This window comes from Eurypyga helias, unplaced genomic scaffold (genome assembly GCF_000690775.1).
Source record: "Eurypyga helias isolate BGI_N326 unplaced genomic scaffold, ASM69077v1 scaffold6524, whole genome shotgun sequence".
Taxonomy (NCBI): Eukaryota; Metazoa; Chordata; class Aves; order Eurypygiformes; family Eurypygidae; genus Eurypyga; species Eurypyga helias.
The window spans coordinates 23,203-46,977 of NW_010244274.1; the positions used below are offsets into that span (position 1 = coordinate 23,203).

General features: G+C 42.7%; 1 protein-coding gene across 1 annotated transcript; it reads left to right on the plus strand.

The window, feature by feature from the left end:
• Nucleotides 1-2,204: 2,204 nt before the first annotated feature.
• On the plus strand, nucleotides 2,205-23,775 carry SRPX (sushi-repeat containing protein, X-linked). The gene is made up of 10 exons (XM_010149688.1): nucleotides 2,205-2,244; nucleotides 2,318-2,386; nucleotides 8,492-8,683; nucleotides 9,253-9,429; nucleotides 15,805-15,931; nucleotides 17,857-17,978; nucleotides 18,667-18,846; nucleotides 19,316-19,449; nucleotides 20,760-20,881; nucleotides 23,256-23,775. The coding sequence occupies exons 1-10, from the start codon at nucleotides 2,205-2,207 to the stop codon at nucleotides 23,434-23,436; spliced, it is 1,344 nt and encodes a 447-aa protein (XP_010147990.1). The 3' UTR covers nucleotides 23,437-23,775.

Below are 23,775 nucleotides of genomic sequence, written 5' to 3' on the forward strand. Positions count from 1 at the left end.
ACCCAGCTCACTTCTCATGTTGAGCTAGAAAATGAGCTGGAAACGGGAGGTGTCAGACTCCATGAACCGAGCCTCATTTCAGGGCAAGAGTAGTGAGTAACTCTTTAAGGCCAGTTTTTGTTAGATGACTTTGAAAAGCATTCAGTTATTTCTCATCTAAGTAAAATGCATAAGATCTCACATAACTCTAACATTTACTGATTTTAAACACTGACATCAGTGCATATTAACATTTGGACAATTAAGAACGATAAGGCTGAGAACAGTTTTATAACCCTCAAACAGAGTAAATATCAAAGAGTATCCCAATTTCTGACAGAATAATTGATGCTTAGGGAGGTGTTCCTCTACATATCAAGGCCTTCATGAAGCCCTCAGGGATCACAGCTTGCTCTTCATGTGATACAGTCAGACTTCACGTGCAACAAAGGTCAGTGGTTTTATGTCGAAGTTTCTCAGATGTCAGTGTTTAGGCATCAGCAATTCAACCACAGCAACAAAAATTTGAGAATCCAGAGAAAGGGCTCCCAAGCGATTGAAGGCTGTGGTGTATAAGGCCCTTGATTTCAGGGGAGAAGCTGTTTCAAAGTTGGCTTCATCAGGTCCCAGCTTCCAAAAACTGGTGGAAGGATTCCTCATGATAGCAGCACGCTTTGAATCACGTCCAAAGTGAATTTTGTGTTTTGCCACATTTTTTGTAGTTGTGAACATGATTGTCTTGATTTTCACATTCAGGAGTAGGGTCCACATAGCTGTAGTATTCCTGCAAGATTTTGGTCTGACATGGAGCACATGCATCCCCCTCTTCCTCATGGTTCCTGGACGGTGCTGCTGAGTGCTGAGTCACAAGTCCTGGCCACTAGTGACCAATGTACAAATAACGCATTGGGAAGGGTCCTGAGAGATGCAAAACGTCTCGTCGTCTTCAGGCAGTCAGAACCCTTGCAAACAGTGCTGTGGCCGATGCTGTAGAGATGGACCCTATGCACTAAAGCTACTCCTATGGAGCAGCTGCAGGACGTGGTCTGGGTTTCTCTCCTGTGTTTTCCTGAGCCTGGGAGAGTAAGAAGTAAAGTTGCACTAGTTTCTGGGCAGTTTATTTTGTTTTTTCTAATAAATGGAATCTGTTGACAGATGCTGACCGTAATTTTGAGGAGGCAAATGTTGTTTTGGTAGCTTTCATTCTTATGCTAAATCATCCTAGCAATTAATGTCTGTTGGGCTTGATTTCTTCAGAAAATTGTGAGCTTTACACGTGAAATTAGTAGGTTACTGAGATGCCTAAATTATTTAATTTAGCCTAGCTTTAAGCAGCAGCTCATACAGACCATGGTCTCGGAACTCAGCAAATGGTGATGATATATCCCCATAGCTGTAAGCTGATGTACCGTGCGTGAGAAGCTCCTGTAGCGGAGTGCTGAGCCTCCTTAGAACCTGCCTATTGAGTGCACGGTTTTCAGAAACATTTTTCAGAGGAGAAATTTGTATGAGCCCTTCTTGGAGAAGTCATATCTAGAATTTAGACTAGACTTCATGCTTTGAAGCTGCTGATTTTAAACAAATGTTGTGTAAGGATATTTTGAAAATTTCTTGCTGATCACCGTGATTTATTGATGAATTACTTGAATGGTAGTGCTCCAAATGGTTTCTGTTTTTTCATAAAGCAATTTCTACTCTTTTTCCGAGCTTTTAACTGTTCACAGGTTTTTAAAAGTGCAGAACTGTAATGTCTATTTTGAATAACACCAGAAGACTGCTTGATACCAAACTGTGGTTGTGATTTGAGTGTGATTTGAGTGTAACTTGTGTTTGCAGGTAATGCATCTCTATGTTCTGTTCTTTGTATGAAGATCACCCAGGTTGTAAAAGAGGGTTATTCTTGAGTTATGCCCATTTTACTGCTGCTGTTTGGCCTGATGGCTGTTAACAGCCACTGACACTTTGGAACCACTTTATAGTGAAACTTTGGATGTGCCCCTTCACCTGTACCTCCTCTGTTCTATCTGCTCAACAGATCGACTTCATGGTAGGTGGGCTTTTCATAACAGAGGAGCAGTGAGTTGGCATGTGCACATGGCATTGCACAACATTGCTCTAGGAGCAGCAAGAGAGATTTACTATTTCACTTGATCATTAAATCAATTTGCCCCTTCCAAATTCACTATAAACTGGGTCTGCTATGAATCTGAGCTTCAGAGAAGCCCATGCTGATGGCATTGCTTAGATTATTGCATCCTAATCTTGCATGTCTTTTGCAGAACTTTCTTTTATTCCTAATTTATATTTCCTTTCTTGCTGCATTTTTTTTTTCTATTTTGTATTGTAGGATCGGGATATTCACCCCTTGAAGATGATGAAGATGTGTATGCACGCAATAGATATAAAGGTGAATGCTTTGCTTATATGCTAAAGAGGATCAGCTAGTTGCTAAAAGAAAGCTTTCTTCCCTTTCTTTTAATGGATTATAAAATCTTGGAGATCCACCTCTGTGGTTTTCCTCATGGATTTTTAGATCAAGATTTAATTTCTACCATTTTTAACAATGGAAATTAGACCAAGTACTGATTACTGCTCTTGTATGCACCTGAGTAAGTAACTTCCGCACTGCCTCTGCTCTCGGAAGATCAGGTGGTTAAATCATGAAAATCCAGAAAGAGCTGCTCTTTTCTTCATACATCCTAACAAAACCATCAGTCCTAAGCTAACTCAAAGCCTGGGCCTGTTGATGGTAATGTATAGAAGCACGTGCAAGAGAACTTGATTTTCATGACTTCTCTGTAAAATTGTTTGCATTTTGGGTCAACCTGTCCCCTGAAATGTGAAGTGTGTTTAACAAATGAACATGTGTGTTCTAAAACAAATTATGTAGCTGAATGAATGAGTGAATGGAATTTGGTCTTTATAAAGCAAATTCATGTTTTCTTCCTTATTCTAGAAGATTTTGCCATTCAGCAAAAAACACTGTGATAAATCTTCTGTTTACTGTGCCAGTTTTCTTAAAAAGTCTGCTGCTGTGTCAGTACCCCTCTCTTCTGTCAAAATCCCTCAGGAGCCCAGACAGTAAAGAAACTTAACCTTCCATTTGTCACTTTAAATGGTAACTGTGTTTCTTTTTAGTAAACTTATCTGTGGATATGCTAGAATTATAATGTAATCATTCTGATTACTTGAAAATACTGAGCATTGGCATCTTGTTGTATGTTACTGATTCTCTGCAAAGAATCAATGGGCCTTCTAAGAGGTAAGTCGTAAAGCAAATCAGACATTTATGAACAACAAAGAAGAAAGCACAGGTGCTGTGGCTATACTGCTGTTTTCATAAATGTCTTCTGTTTTACCCAGTAAAATACTTCAGTGTAAAATTTTGCTTTCAAACACATGCAGAAATATTTCTCTAAAGCTTTATTTGGGTAAGCTAGTTTTTTATTTGCCTTTTAACGAGTAACCCTCCGCAGACACGTAGAAAAAGAATTCCAGAGATCATGAAGATAAATCAATGCCAATTCATGCCAGGGCAGGCAAGTAGTTAAAATGCAGATTCTGTATAAATTCCTTTTATATGGTGATCCCAAATGGATTATACTCATGTCAGCCAAAATGTCACCGGGGTAAGTGAAACATAATGACTCATTCACGCAGATATTAAAAACTGCCCTGAGTTTGGAAGTGCTACTGCCAAATGTTGAAGATCAGACAATGTGAATCTAAGACTATAAAGCGTTGGAGTAGAAAAGGCTCACTCTTCATTAGCATACTTATTTAAGTTGGTACTGGGGGAGGAAGGTGGAGAAAAGACAAAGCAAGGAAAAATGGGCTGAGTAGCTATGTGCAGAGCTTTTCCTTATATGTGCAGTCCAGCATTTTGGGTATGACCCATTGCTAGGCAAATAAAAGTTTCCAGTAACAAATAAGTAAATGAATTTTCTTATCTGGTGTTAACATACCTAAAGCACCATTGGTTTTTTCTTTGCACACATACTCATTATACAGTGCAAGCAAGCACGCACACTTGGCACCTTCAAACATGCAGTTTCTTGGAGGGGTGGGAATCGACCTCCTATCAAACCCTTTTGTCTTTGGCTGGATGTTTTTCAACTTGCTCAGCTTTCCCGAGAAACATCGCTGAGACGTTCTGTGCCCACAGCATTTTTAAAGAGTTTTTCCCCTTCCTCCCCGGTGAACCCTCAGCTCTGTTGGCTGGTGTACCAGCAAGCAACAGGACAGCCTGTCACTTTGCATGCTGCTTGTGGGAGAAGTGCTCAGCTGAGGCTGGTGTTTAAACAAGACTGAAGAGTTGGGGAAAACAATGCTCTAGAAAATGCTTTCCTTCCTGCCACTTGGCCTGGCTGTCTGGGATCGTATTTGATGAGGAAAGGCTTCGCGAATGCTGCAGTTCCCGTGTTCATCAGAGCTCTGGTGACCCTTGTTCCTAGTATGTTTCCCATAATGATCAAATGGTAGCCCTAGCTGTAGAGGCAACATTGTGGCCGCAACCTATTCTGTTTGCTGCCTGTTTTCCAGTGTTTCAGACACAGGATTGAGTCTCTGAAATCTGTTACTACTAAGGGATAATGCAGGCTATTGTATCTCTGAGGGGGTGGCACAAACTTTCTGTTAAAAAAACACTACATGGGTCCTGGTACCTAAAAACTCAAATTTCGGTTAGGTGAACAGAGCCCAGTACAGATGGTGAAGCCCCAGAAGAGGTGCCTGGGAAGCCTGTAGCTTTTCATTTTCCCAAATGCTTCAGGAACATAGCTGATCTTTTCTTGAGACAGGGAACAGCTTGTGTGACCTCGCAGGGCCCCATCCAGCCCTAGTAGTCTGTAAATACTCCATGTAGCTGCTTGGCCTTTGAAAACCAGTATGTGCCTTCACTTAAAAATAAACAAACTTTGATCTAAAATTTTATTGTATCGTTTGATGTGCTTTGAGGCACATAAGCTTTTCAAGTTAGATGAGGTTTTTTTCAGTGCTATCGGTTGGTCTAAATTTAGATATTTGCCCCCTTATAAACCCTGCCTCACCCACCTTCTTCTAATCACATTCAGTTCTAGAATAAGCATAGGAATGTTTTAGATCAAACAGATGTTCCTCCTGAGCTCTTCAAGTTATCTGCATCCAAAAGCATGTCTGTTTTTGTTTTTCTTTCTGAAAGTATCATTTGATCGGGTAAAGGATGTATTACCCCACCCTAAGAACCTTGCATTGTTCCTCTCCGTAGACCACCATAGCTGCAACGATGCTGCAAAAGGGCTTTTTCTTTGTCAGTATTCCGTCTGTGCATTAAACTGCATTTGTTAGCTGTTAGCCTCTTCTGTTTTTTAACAAGTGTGCAGCTGTTTACTCAAGGCAAGCGTGCGAAGCCACAAAAACTTGCAGAAAAACTGTGGCAATTTTCAATATCTGAAACAGCTGCTTTGCCTTTTTAATAAAAAAAAGAAAAAATTGAAGTTTAGGGTCTTGGGGCATGAGAAGAACGAGTGGGACAGGAAAGTTGGAAATTCTGGGGATGAAACCAGAAAAGTTGGAAATTCTGGGGATGAGACCACTGAAGAGGAGACTATGGAAAAGCTGTTCTTAGCTCAGGAGGAGGATTCAGGAGGTGAATGAGACACAGGCTGCCTCTGCGAGTCCAACATGCGTGGCATCTCCCAGAGAGTGGTCAGAAGTGATGCTGGACACCTCACCAGTGGCAGCGGGGCTGGAAGCTAAGGAGGCTGCAGGGGTGGGTGCTGTCATCGCTCCATACTTCAGCAGTAGCCGACTGACTTGTATTCCTGTTAGCTCACACTCCTCACCTGCTCTCTCAGTTTCAATTTCGTTCACAGCAAGCATGAAAAATGTGAGCTGCTGTGATACAGCCCCTCAACAAAGTGACCCAAGTCAGTTGATGGTGTTTTTTTTTTTTTTTTTTAATGTTCTTTGTTAACTATGGGATGGAGGAGATTAGGGTGAAGGACAGGAAACAGTTCTAAAAAACCCAACAAAACCAACAAAAAGAAACGCAACAGGACCCACTCTTCACCGAACTACTTTGCAGTATTGTAAGGTAAATGGTGGTGATTTTATTTTATATTCAGTACTTCTGGAAAACAGGACCACAGGTCGTAAAAACCAGAGATGGGATGATTGTGTGGCTGAGCCAAAAAGCTGAAGCTCACTCTGCCCCTAACCTGCTGTGTGCTGATAGACTGGCCTGCTCATTTGCCGTGCCTCAGTTACTGTGTATTTGGTGACACTGGGAATGTCCTACTTATGTATCTTTGCAAAGGATGTATATATCACACATACTAGTGAAATACAAAAATAAGCAGTTCGCAAGACAATACGACTGCTTCAGAAATGGACTAGGCCAGAGGAAGGTGCTCTTGGTCAGTTTAAAGCTTGCCCTTTAGTCTCTGATTTTAGTCCTCAGATGCTATTTGTGTTGATTCAGGACCAGCACAGCAAAATGTAGGTGCAAAATGTAGTTTCCATTGGGAAAGTGTAAATATGTCCTAGAGACGATGTACACTGAATATAAATATCCCATGTATGAGAAAAATAAAACAAGCTACATTGATTTTTGTTTATTTATGTGTGGAGCTGATCCAGATTGTGTAGAAAAACATATATAACTACTGCAGGAATTAAAAGCTAGAAGTGATCATCTACCAGAGATGGTCTAGAAATTATTTTTAAATGTCTCCTGTGACTCTGTAAGGATGAAGGCTAAACCTCATTGTGTTTTGTTTGTTTGTTTTCCCATCCTTATTGCAGACTTCTAAAGTTTTGTCACGTCACACATTGTCACGCAGGATTTCAGGACCTGTCATCCTTCTTCTTTGCCTTGCAATCCCTCCCTCCCGCTCAATTCGTGCCTTTCAAATCTTGGAGCTGAGAGGAGGGCAGGCTTAGTCACTCCTTGTATAGGAAACTCCTACTGAAAGAAGCTGCCCGCTGCAGAAAAAGCACGGCTTTCTTGGTTCACCCTGTTGTCAAAGCTAATCAAAGACTTGGAAGCTTTAGCTGCAAAGGGACAGTCTCTATTTGATGCTGCACCCATCAGTATCACAGTACGGTGTTAAATCCTCGCAAGAAGATGGTACCCATATCCCAAGTATTTTTAAGTGTGGCACTGACCAGTTATTAAAGGTTCAGTTTTATGTACATGTGTTTCCCTTTTTCTCAAGAATTTGGTAGGAGCATTAACCATGAAGTCCCAGCCAAATTCCAGCTTTCCTCTGACTTGGCAGGTGCATCCATGTCACTATCCTGCATCTGGACACGCTCCAGCATGTAAGTGTCCTTCTTGCAGTGAGGGGCCCAAAACTGCACACAGTATTCGAGCTGCAGCCTCACCAGTGCCCAGTACAGGGGCACAATTACTGCCCTAGTCCTGCTGGCCACACTGTTCCTGATGCAGGCCAGGATGCCACTGGCCTTTTTGGCCACCTGGGCACACCACTGGTTTATATTCAGCCAGCCGTTGACCAACACCCCCAGGTCCTTTTCTGCCTGACAGCTTTCCAGCCACTCGTCCCCAAGCCTGTAGCGCTGCCTGGGGTTGTTGTGACCTAAAAGCAGGACCCAGCACTTGGCCTTGTTGAACCTCATACAGTCAGCTTTGGCCCATTGGTCCAGCCTGCCCAGATCCCTCTGCAGAGCCTTCCTACCCTCAAGCAGATCAGCACTCCCACCCACCTCTGTGTCATTTGCAGACTTACTCGATCCTCTCATCCAGGTCATTGATAAAGATGTTAAAGAAAAACAGCCCCAGTACTGAGCCCTGGGGAACACCGCTTGTGACCAGCCAGCAACTGGATTGAACTCCATTCACCACAACACTTTGGGCCCAGCCATCCTGCCAGTTTTTTTGCCCGGCAAAGAGTGTGCCCATCCAAGCCATAGGCAGCCAGTTTCTCCAGACGAATGCTGTGGGAAACGGTGTCAAAGCCTTTAGTGGAAACAAATGCAAAGGCAAATGTCCTTTCGTGCACAAATTATTATGGAAGACCTTTTTTCTTCTTCTTTTTTTTTTTTTTTTAATTAAGTGAGCAGTGGGAGCTAAATGTTGTAAAGATGACAACTACAGCTGGACCAAAGGTGTTCCGATGCTAACTCTTTTATCAAAAAGAAGTTAGTTTTATCCATTTACAAATGAGGGAAACAAAGTCTGGTTGTTATCAAACTGTCCACATGGTGGCACGCTTATTCCGTGGACAAAAAAACCCCATAGAACACAGCCACTGTCACCCCTGGTCTAATGGCTGCAGTCTTTAATGTTTGTAATAAAAAAGAGCTGCCAGCCTTTGCAGGGCTGACCTGATGTGTAAGACTTGGTGCACTTTGCTGCAGTGTTAATCCTCCACTTTCAGGATTGGTGGCTTTTTAAATAAGACATTCTTTACTTTTTTCTCTGTGACCTTGAATAAAGAAATTGATGTTGTATTCGTGTCTGACCTTTTACATTTTGCAAAATACTATGGTTTCTTTTTCTCTGTGCCAGAAACACCGTGGTGCTCCCCCATTAAAGTGAAACATGGTTATGCAAACTGCAGGACACCTCAAGGAGAATATTACAAGAACGTACTGGGGACAAGGTGTGATATTCGCTGTCAAAAAGGGTACGAACTGCATGGCCCTCAGCAGCTAATCTGTCAGTCAAGCAAACGCTGGTCTGGGAAAGTGCTGTGCAAACGTAAGTAGCTAGAAATTGGTGCGTGCGGCTTGTGCTGCAAGTTCAGCAGACAGAAAGCCCTATATGCCTTTGAAACACTGATCTTTGGGTTGTTATTGGTATTTTAAACACTGACATCTACTTGGAAATGTAGATTGACTGCTTGTTGAGGATCATACAGTGGCATATGGCACTGCAGTGGTACAAATATTTTTGGCGTAGGGAATATTTTGTAAAAATAAAAAGCATAAAGCTGCTTTAAAACATTGCCCATCTTGGATTTCATAAGTTGACACAGTTTGTATCAGGTGTCTAAATGGGCTCTTGTAGTAAAATGTTTTCTGACAAAAGAGGAATAGCTACTTGTAATCTTTTTCTCATATAAATACTGTATTGGGATGCTGACATGTATGTAAAATTAAATTGGAAACGTGGCTATTAGCAACAGTGTAAAAAACCTCATGTGGAACATGACTTTCTCCCGTTTGTCGTTTGCCAGCTGGATCTTTATTTCTGCGTAGTCCCCCCACCTTCACTTTACTCTAAAGGGGGGGTGACGGGTTTTCCAAAGTCTGTGTTTTCTCTTCCAGAAAAGCGCTGTCCCACCCTGTCCATGCCAACCAACGGGGGTTTCAAGTGTTTAGATGGTGCCTACTTTGGCTCGAGGTGCGAGTACTACTGTTCGCCGGGATACCAGCTGAAAGGTGACCGTATAGTAACGTGCATGGATAACAAAGTTTGGAGTGGCCGGCCAGCGTCCTGCATTGGTAAGTAGGATGGTTGGTCTGCATCCCGGAAAATCTACATCTGGAGGTACTTGCTGGTGCCTGAGTCCTCCAAATGAATTCCAAATTGCTTTTCTTTCCAGTTCCTGGAGAGGAAAAGCAACTATCCCTTTTGACGAAGCAGAGAACAGTTTTCCAAGGGATGGATAGAGACTGTTCTCTGTCACCTAGTACTTTCAGTCCTAAGAGGCCATCGTCCTTACACACATGCTATCAGCTCCAAGCATTATTGCTTTATTAAACATGAAGCTGATGTAAATGGTCAGTGCTTTACAATGCTTATAACAGCTTTTGCTGATCTCCTGGGCGACTCACTGGTAGTCTGTAATTACTGTGCTGCTCTTCCAGCATGTTCTCTGAGCTGGAATCTGTTGTGCTCTCTGCAACTTCATGATAAAACGGGTTTCAAACTAAACCATTTGTCTGACCTCCCCTGTTGCTTTTCTTTCTTGGGATCATGGTCTCCAAATATATCGGGGCAATATGTAGGGATTGTAGTTACCAGCATGGTTGCAGTGAGCTAAACTAAATTTCAGCCTTGTTCACGTAAGTTATGCCAGCGACTTTCAGTACATACTCAGCAGTCTCCTGGCAACTTTGGCTGGAATAATTGTTTCTATATACATAAATCAGAAGAGAGATAAACAGTACGTGTCAGGCCCCACCTGGAATACTGTGTTCAGTTTTGCTGCCTGCTATGCAAAAAAAAAGGTGGACAGGCAGGAGAGGGCCACACAGATGATCAGAGGACTGGGAAGCCTGTGATGTGAGGAAAGACTGAGAACTGGGTTTGTTCAGCCTTGAGAAAAGAAGGCTGAGGGGAGACCAGTATTTAAGGGTGGGTACAAAGAAGATGGGAGACTCCCTTTTTACAAGGAATCACATAGAAGAGAGGAGGGGTAATGGGTACAAGTTACTCCAGGGGAGATAGAGAAAAATTTTCTACAATCAGAACAATTGTCCATCCGAATAATCTCCCCAGGGAAGTGCTGGATTCCCCAGCATTGGACGCTTTTAAGATTCAACTGGACAGGGTGCTGAGTCATCTTGTCTAGACAGTGCTTATGCCATCAAAGGTTGGACCTGTCTCTTCCAACCTGGTATTCTGTGATTAACACACATTGAGATTTACCTTTTCTTTCCTACTAATGAGATTTCAGCAGATAGTGAGGTCTCAGCTGCTTCTGCTCTTGTTTCTGGGAAGTCTCTGATAAAAGGTTCCGCAGCTGTCCACAGAGGAAAGGGGTTTGTTTTTCCATTTGAATTGGCTACCAGTAATTTAAGCTTGTGGGTGGTAGAGTATTTGTGCTCAGTGTTTTTCTTGTATGTGATGACTCGGTTTTCCTCAGAATGCCTGTGGCTCAGCCTAGGTTAGCAAATGACTTTGGAGTCTCTCCAAGGTGGCCCAATGTTTGTCGAGTTTTGTTCAGGTTTCCTGTTACTTGGTGTTGTACAAATGTATAAATGATCCTGCTGCTTACGTCTAGACTGTTTGTGGTGTCTCTTGTTTTTATTTACAAAAACAAGCCTTGTCCTTCTCAGTGGGGTGGGCTTAGGAAGAAAAACAAACCCTTTTAAGTTTGGGAATGATAAAATGTTGTCCTCTATATTTTCTGGCACTTTCAGAACCTCATCTCTTTGCCGCGACGGGGTGCTTATTACAGAGGATGCTGTCTTGCAGAGTAGAGTGAGCAAGTATGTCGTAAGCAAAAAAAGAGGCTCAGTTAGCACTAAGACTAATTTCTGAGTCAAAAAATGTAGGACAGTTGTTGTACATGGTATGATTGCAAGTCCCACGTAACCCAGTAGAAGTAATACTGTGTAAGTTCCGGTAATGCCACATAGTATGGAGAAGACCCTTTCAATCCTCATGTGCACACAGTTCCTGTGTGCAAATAATGAGTTACGCAGTTAGCAAACTGTTTAATAAGGTTATCTTTTGACCTCTTGACAGGTAGGATAGAGGTTTGTTTTTGTGACCAGATGTGACTCTAACACTGTAATGCAGTTTGCAGTTGAACACACATCCCTTACTGTAATTCATTAATGAAGGAAAAGTCATCAGTGAACCGCAGCCTAGGAAAGTTTACCAGTGGCCAGGAGAGAACTGTCTGAACAGGTGTTCTCCCTCATTTTCAGCTGAGGAGTAAAACTGAGGTGAGGGGAGTGATGAAATACAAAGGAGCTGATTCATTTGTTACTTTAGTGTATAAGCCACTAGTTGCACTGTGCAACCCTGTGGCTGTTACGTGTGGTCACAGGACGTGGGCTGGTGAAGTTAATGCTGTTACAGATAGTTAGGGAAGTGACCTGGGGACGCCACAGCTATTGTCATCAATTCACGTTGCTAAAATAACTTTTGATCAAAAAAGATCAACATAGAGCTGCTTTTGGTTATCAGATAGCTAAAAATGCTAACACTTACTTGAATAATGTTTTCATTATATCCTTAATGCACTGTAACATAGATTGAAATAGGTATTTTCCTCTAGAAGATTGAAAAATGTCACCTTCTTTTCTTCTATAAAGGTTTCATTTTCCTGATGACTGTATAAAAGAGATTGTGGTAAATGGATGTCACCGTGCTAAGTCATCCTTTTTGTCACATCCCAAGACTGTATTGATAGGTAGTTAAGTAACAGCTTCCAGCTACCTGAATGTCTGAAACAAGCTCTGCACTCTGAGTCATTAATTATACAGGCCCTGATAATGGATGTTTTGAAATACAGAGCAATGCCTTTTGGAGCAGGGTGGGGAGAGCAGAACAGTGTTGTTCATTCCCTCTTTTATGATTTCCAGTCTCTTCGTCTCTTTATGCTTTTGACACAGACTAATGTTTTGAATTAACTTCCAGCCATCATTTAATGTCATCAGCAGTCAGTAGTAACAGCATGTTTGTGCAGCAGCCAACCGTTTACCTCTCCATCTGGACTCGTGAATAAGCAAGCAGTGGGCATTCAGTACCGTCCCTCTGTTTCTTTCCTCTTGTCATCCCAAATTCGCAAGCAAATAAATGCAAACCTTTAACATACTATAAGAAAGGCAGTTAACAACCTCTTTACATTTTGTTGAAATTGGTAACGTGGCCAGTCCCTGAAATGTATTTAAAAAAAAAAAATCAAAAACCTATTTGAAAATTTGTCATTTTTCTCCATAAAGTTCAAAAGGCTGCTGCAAAATTGGGTATTCCACTGCTGACCTCCTGGTGCCATGTCTGCAGCGCTGCTTCCCTGCGTGAGGCCGGAGCGCCAGTTGCTGCTGCTGAGTAGCCAAGAAAAGCGACAACTTAGAAGAATGTGAGAGAAACAGTGGCTGAACAGTGCCAAACTTTTTATGAGAGCTCAGTTTCCCTGCCCATGATCTAAACCTTGCAAGTGAGACTCGCCATTTAATACATAGCCCTGCTAAACAGCTTAAATAAATCCCCTTGGCTTTTCATTGGTCTTTCGGCAGTGACGCTGAACTAGAAACATAGGACTATCCATACGGGGTGGGACACCTTGCAGCCTGTCCTGGCTCCAAGTCTGACCAGGAATACTTAATAAGCAAAGGAGTCTGACAACCTGACGCTTGCAGGATGGTTTCTTCCTCTGATAAAACCTCCCCAGCAGTCAGCAATCTTCTGGGTTCCGCTGCTGCGGGTTGTTTTGAGATTAGTTTAGTTTTCTAACCTGCATGTGGGCACCGTGCTCACATCATACATTTTATTGAAGGTTTTATGGGGGAGGGTTGTGTTTCGGTTTTGTCACATGTATTTGCCTGGGTGTTCCCTGGTCACCTTCTCTCCGTTTAAAAGGACTGGGTGCTTTTTAGACCTGTCTTCCTTCTGCCAAGGTGCTTAATATGCTGTAGAATGGCTGCAGCTTTGTACAAGGGCATGAGGAAACAGACCTGAGAGCTGTTAGGTTTAACACATCCTGATGGCCGCTGCAGTTGAAGAGCCTCTTTGCTTGATAGCTGCTTTCTCTTGGTCCATTTCAAAGCAGAGTTATTCTGGTGGGGTTCATTCAGTGCCTGTTGAATGGTAAGAGGCATCAAAAATAACCAAAGTAAGTATCCTTTCCAGGAATTTTTGAGCCCAGTTAAAAAGGCTGCCTGGCCCCTGGGTGCTTGGTGAGTTGGTTTCCACAGTAACCGTATTGTTTGTCTTTACAGTGTGGAAGTACAAGCCAGCTCACACCGACCAGCACTGAATAGCATAATGAGCTTTCTGATTAATTAAGTGCTTAAAACACTGGGTCCTTAAATGCTGTGCTGTCATTTATTCCAGATCTACATTTATTTAATGTATGCTGTCCATAGCACAGTGGTGAGCCAGCGCCACCGTCAACTAACCAGAGCCAGGAGCAGCCTTGGCGAGGCTGGGTTATTTCCTACCCTAATTCTGCTGCGTTGGGGGGTTATTGAGAGCAACGTAGTTTTGTAGAGGAGGGTAGAGCTCTCGCTGGCTGTGCTGTGAGCAGGTTTCCACACGCAATGGGGACGTACTCTAAAAATAAGGGAGTGAATGAAGAACACGAGGAAAGGAAACCGCTTCGTACAGCGGGAGTGGATGCTTGAAAATCCTGTTCATTTGCACGCTGTAGCAGATGAAGGAAGGAGGGGTGAATTAAAGTGGAAAAGTTAAAGAATCCCTAAAGTAGAACTAAGTGAAGGGCATTCTTGGGAGGTATGGGAAGATCAAAAGTTGTTTCAAGGATTCTGCTGCTCGTTTTTGATTGCTCCACTCCCTGCAGTGGTAAATGACTTGCTAGCTTCACCTTCTAGAAGGATCTACAAAGAAATCCACTGTTATCCTCCCAATATATAGGAGGCGATACACATATGTTCATAGTTTATTTACCAAAAACTCCAACAAAAATTAATATTTGTGTAAGGTTATTTCCAATATTCCTGATGTTTTCTAAATAACTTACGTACAACACTTACTTGCCTGTGCCTCCCCGCCTCCATCCTGTGCAAAATTAAGACAGGAGCTCTTCCACAGGAAGTGCCTCACAAAGCTGTGGTGTTTGAGGTTGGAGGAAAACTTCAGAAACAGGAGAGAGAGAGAGTGAAGCTAGCTTTTGAGAGTCCTGAGTTCTTGGAATACCATTAAAAGTTGGAAGGGGCTATAGCAGGGCTGCACTTGCCCTAGTTAAACTGAGACAAAACAATGTATGTTGCTTGTAGAACATGAGGGTCTATGAAATTATTTTGTATAATTGATATTTTATAAAGACCTAAATGTTGTCTCATTAGTTGGTTTTAGTTTTGGGTTTGTTGGTTGGTTTTGGGGGTTTTTTTGAAAGAAAGCCACACTGTGCTTTATATCAGCCCTGCAACTGAAAAGACAAGGCCTGCCACCCGTTCAATTCAAGCAGCATTTTAGGGTTTGCTTTCTATTTGTAGGTAAAGAGCAGTGCTGTCTCTTTGTTAATTTTTAAAGCTGTTATGGGACTTCATGGATTTAGACTTCATTCTGCACATAACCCAAGAGATGGTCAAAAACCTGAGACTAAGCTATTAAAGGTAGATTTTCTTAATTAATGCTTGTGATGGTGTTTGGGTTTGTTCACCCATGTGTTTCTCCTGTGCTGGCAGGACTGGCATTGAATGTGACTGAAGATGAGTAACTGTGCATCACCTTTATCCTCTGTCAGAGTCTCTTATCATGGCCACTGGTCCTTCACTCCTGACTAATAGTCACAGTGTTCTGGTAGCAGTTGACTGGGCTTTCAAAATGTACCTGGTCTGCTTTCTGTTTTGTATTACCTGTAAGGCATTAGGGTAAGAATTATTTGAAAAAAATCAAGTGCAGCAGCAATTCTCTGCAAAATGACAATTTTGTCTGTCTTCTGTTGTTTCTCTTTTTGCAACTGCTGCAGGAAAAATAACCAGCGTGTAAACAGTAACGTGTGAAGTTTATCGTGCAGAGAGATTTATGGTCAGTGCACTTGACAAATGTTCTTAATCACAATGTCTGCCACACAGAGGAGCATAGAGGGGAAGAGCAGATAAACAGAAGGGCCTGGCTCCTCGGGTACAGTCTTGGACAGGCATCTGTCCTTCCAGTTCAAAGCTAAATCCATTTGTTGACATCGCTTTTTAACGGGAGACTATGTAAAGACATTTACAATAAGAAGTACTTTTAATTAGCTTTTTACATTGCAAGGGGTTGATCGTTGTCATCTCCTACTCTTCTTACCAGAAGGTGAGAAGTACAGGCTCCGCCTGCCGTGGCGGGGGAGGGTGCGGGGGTCTGCGGTGTTGAGGAGGCAGCTGAAGGTGGTGCCGGGTTATGCCGACAGCAGGGCAAGAGCTGCGAAGCAAACACGTAGCCGTAACACATGCACATCTGCCCGTTTATTTCAACAGATACTGAACCTCCGAGAATCCAGTGCCCGAGCGTGAAGGAGAAAACTGCAGAGCCCAACAAGCTGACGGCCAGAGTGTTCTGGGACACCCCGGAGGGCAGGGACACCGCTGATGGGATTCTGACAGAGTAGGTGCAAATCTGTAAATGTTTGTGTTTTCTCCTTTTTATTCTTGGGGTCCTTGGTTAGTAGTTGAGCTGATGAAGGCGGCCAGGTGGCCTTTCCCCCAGATGCTTATTTATAGCTGCCACATATCAATGGCCTGTAAAGAATGGCATGTTTAATTGAAAAATTAAAAATTAACAACTTGGATTGTTAAGGACCTGGCATGTAGAGGGGTAGCAGATTGTTGGGGTTATCTTAGAGAGGATGGAATAAAAAAACCACAGCATTTTGACTGCACCTGTGAAATTTTCCAGAGCTTCTTTGTGGGTCTCTCCTCATATACAAGTTTTCTTTCAGCAAGTTACCTTTTATACATAATGATGAAAAGATAATAGTGCATTGGAGGTAGCAGCAGAGGAAATTTGGCCGTCTTAAAAAAAAGAAAAAAAAAGAAAAAAGAATTGAGTCACAAAACCGTATCTGCAATCATCTTTAGGCTTCTTCCCAACATAGCACTGGGTACTGATGTCATGGCGTTTTGCAGTTACTTGTAAAGCAGTGCCTCTCATTTGAAACTTAGGCAGCTTTAAACACTGGATTTAAACTTAACAGTTTCTTCAGAATTTCCTTGTCAGTTTTTATGGTTTCACAGTCATATTTTCCAGAAGAGCAAGGTGTACCGGTGATGGTACCACTGTGCCTGATTTTCCCATCTTTATCATGCAGGATTTATGGCATTCTGTCTAGATTATTGTAACGGAAAGAGTATAGAAGATCTGGGTTTTTTTCATTAAGCAAGTTACATCTTTTAACTCTACATTAGTGGACTGATTAAGCTTAAAACCTCAAAGCTGTAAGCTTAAAGATGTGTTCAGTTTTGTGTGTATCCATAAAACCTGCTGAAAGACACGGTGACAATGCCTTCTTATTGTTAAAGTTTAAGTAATACCAGAAAGAAGAATTGCTTCACAACTAAAACCAGTATTGCTATTAAGGTCTAATGCGATAATTGTGTGGCAATTAACAGCATCAAAAAAACCCTAAGCTTGATAAAATAAACACTTTGAAAGTGTCACAGTAAAGAAATTCCAACGTCTTTTTGATTATGCCTAACAGGCAAAACAAATGGGGAATATCCCATGTAGACTTTGTTATAGGAGTAATTGTTCCCAGCTCAGAAGAGACTAGCTGTTGAATTTGTGGGAGCTTTTCCATAAATCTGTTTTATAAAATCTTGCTAAACTGTGATGTTTTATAGAGTGCACAGTGCTTTCCCTAAATGCAGTGGGTCTTGCAGTCCCGTGAGTATTTAAGCTCTCCTGTTACGCAAGACACTGCTCAACCTCACTGCTTCAGTGCTGAGGATACGTTTAACACGTCTGAATTCTCCTGACATATTTGCAGCCTAGGAACAAATTCCAGGTGCAAACACTGCTGTGGATCCCCACACCCTACTGCCATAATCTCACTTCCTATTCCATTTTTGTACATCAGTGTAATCACAGGAGTGCAGAGCAGCCAGATGGGGTGTGTCCCCATCATAAGAGGTTAAGTTTTCTTAAGCTGTGCTGGCTCTGGGTTACGCTGCAGCCATGATGGTGGGTTATTCATGAGACTAAATGAGGGAGGATCAATCTCAACTTTTTCTGATGTAAGGAAAAGGAAGCTTGAGTTCCTTTGGGCATGGTATGATGCTTGGCTACACTATGGATTATCTTACAGGAAGCAAGCAGGCCCTGCTTATCTGCCTCCCTTGTTGGTAGCAAGTTTAAATACTCTGGTCTCTGCTGCCTGGCTTCTTCCTTTGCTTACTCTTAGTCTTGAGTCACGTAGTGGAGGCAGACAGTCTTAGCATGCCACAACCTTCACTCTTCAGGCTTTTACAGCATTGTCTGTAGGAAAATACTGATGGATTTATGAATGTGTCGCATTTTCTCTCCTGTTTTAGTGTTATTTTGAAAGGCCTGCCACCAGGGTCACATTTCCCAGAAGGTGACCACAAAATCCAGTATACCGTGTACGACAGAGCTGAAAACAAAGGCACTTGCAAATTTCTTGTTAAAGTCAGAGGTAAGAGTGATGTTTTACCCTGTGTAAATACAGTCACTGCTTTGCATCTGGCTTAGTAGGCAGTTTGAGAAACATCCTCATTTCTGTATTTGTCTGTGTATGTTTGTGTATGTGAACTGTATGTTGATGCTGAAAGGGAAGGGAGAACACCCTCTTGCTCGAGACCCTGGGAGCCAGGCCTGCAGCAGGGTGGGTGGCTGGCACCCGTGCACATCAGGGAAGAGCTTCACTGATCAGTCCTGCCTCTGGCTCCACACCCCCTCCCTCCTGCTGGCTTCTCCCTGATGCTTGGCTTGTGAGCTGCTGAAACAAGGAGTTTTTTCAGGTGTGACTCACGTCTGTCAAGCAGGGCTGCCCCTGCTTGGGTCCAGATCTTGAAATCTGGAGTTGAATATACAGGGATGAAGCCTGTAGGTTTGAGTTTCCGCTCTCATTGTGCTCCGTGACCTTTTGTCACCATGATACCACAATTGCCACGCGTACACCTATGCATCTCCATCGTTTTAGTTTACAGCTGAATTAAGAGGGAGTCCTTTGTTGGTTTGTTTGGGGTTTTTAAGTACATGAATAATAATATGTGAAGTAAACAGAAGAAAGTTTTCTATACTGGTATTCCACTGGCCATGCTACCCTCATAACAAACAAGGTGATTCATGCCTTGTCTTAATATTTTTTTTGCCTTTTAAAGTCAGGCGCTGTGTGAAATTGAACGCCCCAGATAACGGCTACATCAAGTGTTCAGGTGATGGAAATAACTATGGTGCTACATGTGAGTTCTCCTGTATTGGTGGCTACGAGCTGCAAGGAAGCCCAGCTAGAGTATGCCAGTACAATCTGGGGTGGTCAGGAGTGGAGCCAACCTGTGCACGTGAGTATTTCACCACTTTGCCGGGTGCGGGGGGAGCTGCCAGAGGAACAGGCTCTCATGGCAGTGAGAATTTGAGAAGGGAGTGTGGGATGGGAATACAGCTGCAAACTTTATGCCCTAGAGGTAAGAAACTTAAGAAACTTATCTTTGTCTCCTCTGCCAATTTGCACTTAACAGCTGAAGCCTTTGCCACCTTTGGCTGCTTTTTCTCAGAATGATGATTGTACCTCACAACTGACAGTGGGTTTTGCCCAAAGCTCTCTACCAAACTTCACATTCTGGAGTCAATCCATCTTGCAAGCCAGAACAGCTTCAGATCAGTTTGTGGTTTCAATGAGGCAAATATGTAATCCATATCTTCTTTATTATTATTATCTTCTTCCCGTGCTTCTCCTATCTAACAGTTTTTGCTTTTAGAGACTGCTCTGTTTTCAGTATGCTCCAACTTTTCTTGTAAATTTAATTCTAGCCATGAATATTAATGTGAATGTGAGGACTGCAGCTGCACTTCTGGATCAATTTTATGAAAAGCGGAGACTGCTAATTATTTCAACTCCTACTGCAGCCAACTTCTTCTACAGGATGCAGTTGGGAATGCTGCAGGTAAAAGAGTTTCAGGGGACGGTGCAAGCGGGGTTTTTTTTGTCTTTAAAGAAAGACACACGAGGACTAGCTCCAGATTTTGATGTAAATCTACAGACTTCGGCTGTTATATTGCAGTCCCTGGAGGATCTGACTGAAGCAGTAGTGGTTCTGGATTAATCCTTTTAACATGGGTTTGAGTTTAAACATCTCTCCAGTCTCTAATTCAGCTCCGTTTTGGATTGTGCTGCCTCTCACTGGTCAGTCACTAAATCGCAGACAATTCTGGCCCACTTCCATCCTCCCCGAAGTAATATAATGTTAACTTGTGGTCATTAATAATTCTCTGACTCAGCTTCTAAAGACTTTGGGAAAATACCCCAAACCACCCAGCACTTCAGTGGTTGCACTTCCTGCAAACCAGGCTCACAGACTTAGTAACTACAGTGCAAAGAAGTGTGAATGGCTTCAGACATAACCGGTGCACCAGCAAGCAGAGGACTGGAGGCTCAGCACAGAAATCATGCTGGAGATAGCACTAGGGTATTTTGTTCCAACAAAATAGGAAAACTTCTGGTAATTGTCCTTATGAACTGTAAATGTGATGCTCTTGTTGGGTTTTTGCTAGACTCAGAGATGTGTCTCAGAAGTGTATCTGTGACCTCAGGGAAAGGAGACTGTCTTTTTTCACAGCAGCACGTGCTTGTATATTGTTTCTTTCCCGCAGCTGTAACAAAATTCAGTATGAATAGTCACTGAGATATGAACACAATCCTGTTTTTGACTGGTGGCTTAAGTTACGATTATATTTAAAACCAAAAGAAAGGGTTTTCTTTCCCCCCATTAGATTAACTTGGTAAGAAAATTCAATATAGTGATCAAAATGAAATATTTTAAAACATAGATTTGATGGGCTATAGTACTTCTCCCACTTCTTGTCAGTGGTCAAGCAAGTTGGCATGAAACAAAACTTTTTCTGCAGTCAGCTAGCATTTCGCATACCTTGCTTGGATTGACAGATTAGATTACTGGCGCAGTGCTTAATACACTGACATCTTTTCATGTCATTGCAAAGACAAGTTCATATTTCTCCCAGGTGGTGGTGGTGTTAGAGTAGCTAAGAATCTGTCATTTAACATCCCCCGGAGTCATGAGGCTCTAGTTCTTTGCTGTGAGAATTAGAGACTTTTTGTAGTATGCTCCCATTCGAGTTTCAGCCACCTCGCTAACCTAAGATCAGACTGTTTACGAACACTTGCTGCACGCTCAAAACAACCCCCTGTTCTCTCACTGAAAAATAACATACCTCTTTCTTCTTTTAACCCTTCCAGCCGGCGCAGTGTGGCTTAGACCTCCGACATGTCACTGTAGTGGAATTGGTTGGTGTCTTCCCAGCACAGATAGGAAGAATAGGTGTAAAGCTGCTGCCCCCGTCACTTGCCCTGCAACTCAGGTAAAGTAAGCTCTCGCTGCTGTTGCGCTTGCACCTTGGCATATATGATCTATTGCTTTTCATTCCCTGCCTCTTATTCTCTAAATACACCTATGCCACTCTAATTTACATAGCCAGACAACGGAAGGTGGATGTCGATGAGTAAGTTTTAAGATTAATTTGCTTTCTGTCGGGGCAATAGCTACTTCAAATTCATGGACATTTGGTATTTATGAAATTCTGAGAGTATCGACTTCAGCTTGTTTCACATTTAAATGGGCTGTGACCATAAACATGAAACAAGCTGCACTCTATGTTGCTCTTCCCGGTGCTGTGTCTTCCTTGCCCCATTGCTCCAGCTGTTTTCTGAATTCACGTGAACTCCCTGTGTATCCCTTTGATCATGTTATAGGTCTATATTTTCGGGTGCTGCCACTGAAAACAGTTCAAGCATGCCTGTATTTGTGCTAGAGTTGGCTTGAGTCACAACACGGCACAACCACTGTGCGAGGACGGGCTCGGAACGGCTGCCAGCGCAGCCCCAAAGGGCAGCGACAGCCCATCTTCTCTGCAGTGATGCTGGTGCCAGGCCCCACAGGGAAGGCAGTGGTTGCTCTTTGAAGTCCCACATGGAGCAGTGATCTGGGCAGTGTTTCAGAGGGGAAGTTAGCTCAGCCTCCCCAGCCTGACTACCATGTTCAGCAGCTCAACTGAGGTGTTTGAACTGTTTTGACTCGGTTTTAGACTGCCACAGGGTTGGTTTTCACTTGAAAGTGAGTCTTGAAGTGCCAGCATTTCCTAGAAACAGGAGGACTGCAAGAGCCAGAAGTGAAGGCCTGGGTGTCTGGGAAAGTGGTAGTTACTTTAAAAAAAAAAAATCCAAGAGCATTTTAGGCAATATCTTCAGTGATATGCCTGAGGAAATGCAGTGAGTTTTAATTTAGGACAATGAAAAATGCTGACAAGTCAGAGAGGATTTTTTGGATTGCAAAAAAACCCCAAAACACTTGGGAAAGAGAAAGCACAAAGAGCTGCTCTTTTATTCAAAAAAAGTAAAAGTACTTCTACTAGAACTGAAATGGTTCAATAAGCTCTGGTAACACCTCATTCCATGCCCTACTGCAGCCTTTAATGGAGCAATGTTTTAGAAGATGGTATGATACAACCTGCCCTGCACTGAGTGAAAGTTAGTTTTCCATTTGATTTTTTTTTAACTCTCTTGTGACTGCAGTGTGTGAATTATAGCATTCCAGTTCTGGAAGGCACTTAAATTGAAATAAACCACACCCTTAATCATCTTCAACAAAGATGCTGTCCAGAACTGGCACTCAATAAACTAATGAGCACAGGTATCCTAGCTAAAATTTGGAAACCTCAGAAGGTTAGCATTTGCAGAAAGTAAGCGTTTTTCTCAGGTGAGATGAGACACAAGAGGTATATAGCTTCCCATCACCATAGCCTAGCTTCAAACTTTATTTTAGTTTGAATTTAGTAGCCAAGCTCCCTCACTGAGAGCTCTAGGTGTTTTCTTGTTGCAAACTTGTTAGAAGGCTGAGGAAGGCCCATCTTGCTATTTCTCACCTTACTGAATTCCCCTCCTTGACCCTCTACTTCATAGCAGCTTTCCTGTCCTGACAACTTCTGTCACAGCTGCCTCAGTTTATTTTCCCAAAAACACCAATTGACTGACTGCATGTCTCAGGATCTTCTAGTTCATTACTCCTTCAGGGAGAAGTTTAAAAGAGCACCAAGGATATCCTTTCGTTACTGTCAGAGAAGTAACAGTAGAAGAAGAAGAAGAGAAGCCTCTTCTCTTCTTCTCCAGAGAAGCCTAAATGATCCTTTTATTACTCAAAAGGAAAGGACTCTGCTGTGATTAGCAGTGGCTTTGGTTCTCCTAAATGGGAATTACCACCAGGTAGATGGTTATCTGACTCCAGTAATTTTGTCCTGCGTTGTCTCATTGTGGTTTTATACTATGTGGCAACCAAGAAGGGGAATAGTCTGCTTGTAACTCTAGCTCCATCTCAATGCTTTTCTTCAGGCAATGGATATAGCACGTTTTTTGTCTCGTGGCTTTTTTTCCTCTTGCAATAGCAATAGGTAATAGCATGTGCTCTACCAACAGCCAGAGGTCTGAGAAGAAAACAGCTGAGTGCAGCTACCCCGTGTCCCCTTCCCTAAGGCGGAGATACAGCCTGCAGCACATGCAGACACCTGCTCTCTATCCAACTCTGTTTACTTACAGCTGGAAGGAAGTGGGCCCTGTATAGCCCCCTCTGACCAGCCCCACCTTCCTCCACGAAGACCCACTGGGCTGGTTCTGCCGTTTATTAGTCTGAAGCGCCCAGGGGGTAGCTGGCAGCTTTAACAAAACGAGTTCCCTATTTTGCAGGCTGCTGCTGAGGATTCCCCACTACAATTTCAACATCGTGGTGATGGACAAGCACGGAATGGACAAGGAGCGCTATCCCTTCCCCGCAACGCCAGCTGAGCTCTTTGCACTTATTGACAATTTTCCCTTGAGAAAAGAAGAGATGAAACTGCAAGCAGAAATTGGCCAGTCATGTCCCTGATTCAGGGTTGCAGGTGTCAGTGAATTTTTTTTAATCCACGTAATTCTCCCCTTGGTGCTACACAAAGCATGGCTTTTTTTAATCACTGATGTACAGATTTTTTGTGTGTTGTTAAGGCTGCCCGGCTGTGTAGCTACTCTGCATAGAAGTATGCATGATGCTTTTTTTGTCCTTTTGGCCCTCTTCAGAGAAAAGCGTACGTAGGATTACTACCCAATCATTTTTCTTGTACAGAGAGGGAAGAACTGAGGTACGTTACAGGGAGTTTATTTTGGATTTTTCATTCAGTGTAAAATTGGCATTTCTTTCTTACTGTTTTAAGTCTTTTTATTAATAAAA

Excerpts from the sequence above, each read along its gene's own strand:
- SRPX (XM_010149688.1), top strand. The coding sequence starts at position 2,205 with ATGCTGATGGCATTGCTTAGATTATTGCATCCTAATCTTG. Across the intron at positions 15,932-17,856 it reads GCTGATGGGATTCTGACAGA|TGTTATTTTGAAAGGCCTGC; the intron begins GTAGGTGCAAAT and ends CTCCTGTTTTAG. Across the intron at positions 17,979-18,666 it reads ATTTCTTGTTAAAGTCAGAG|TCAGGCGCTGTGTGAAATTG; the intron begins GTAAGAGTGATG and ends TGCCTTTTAAAG.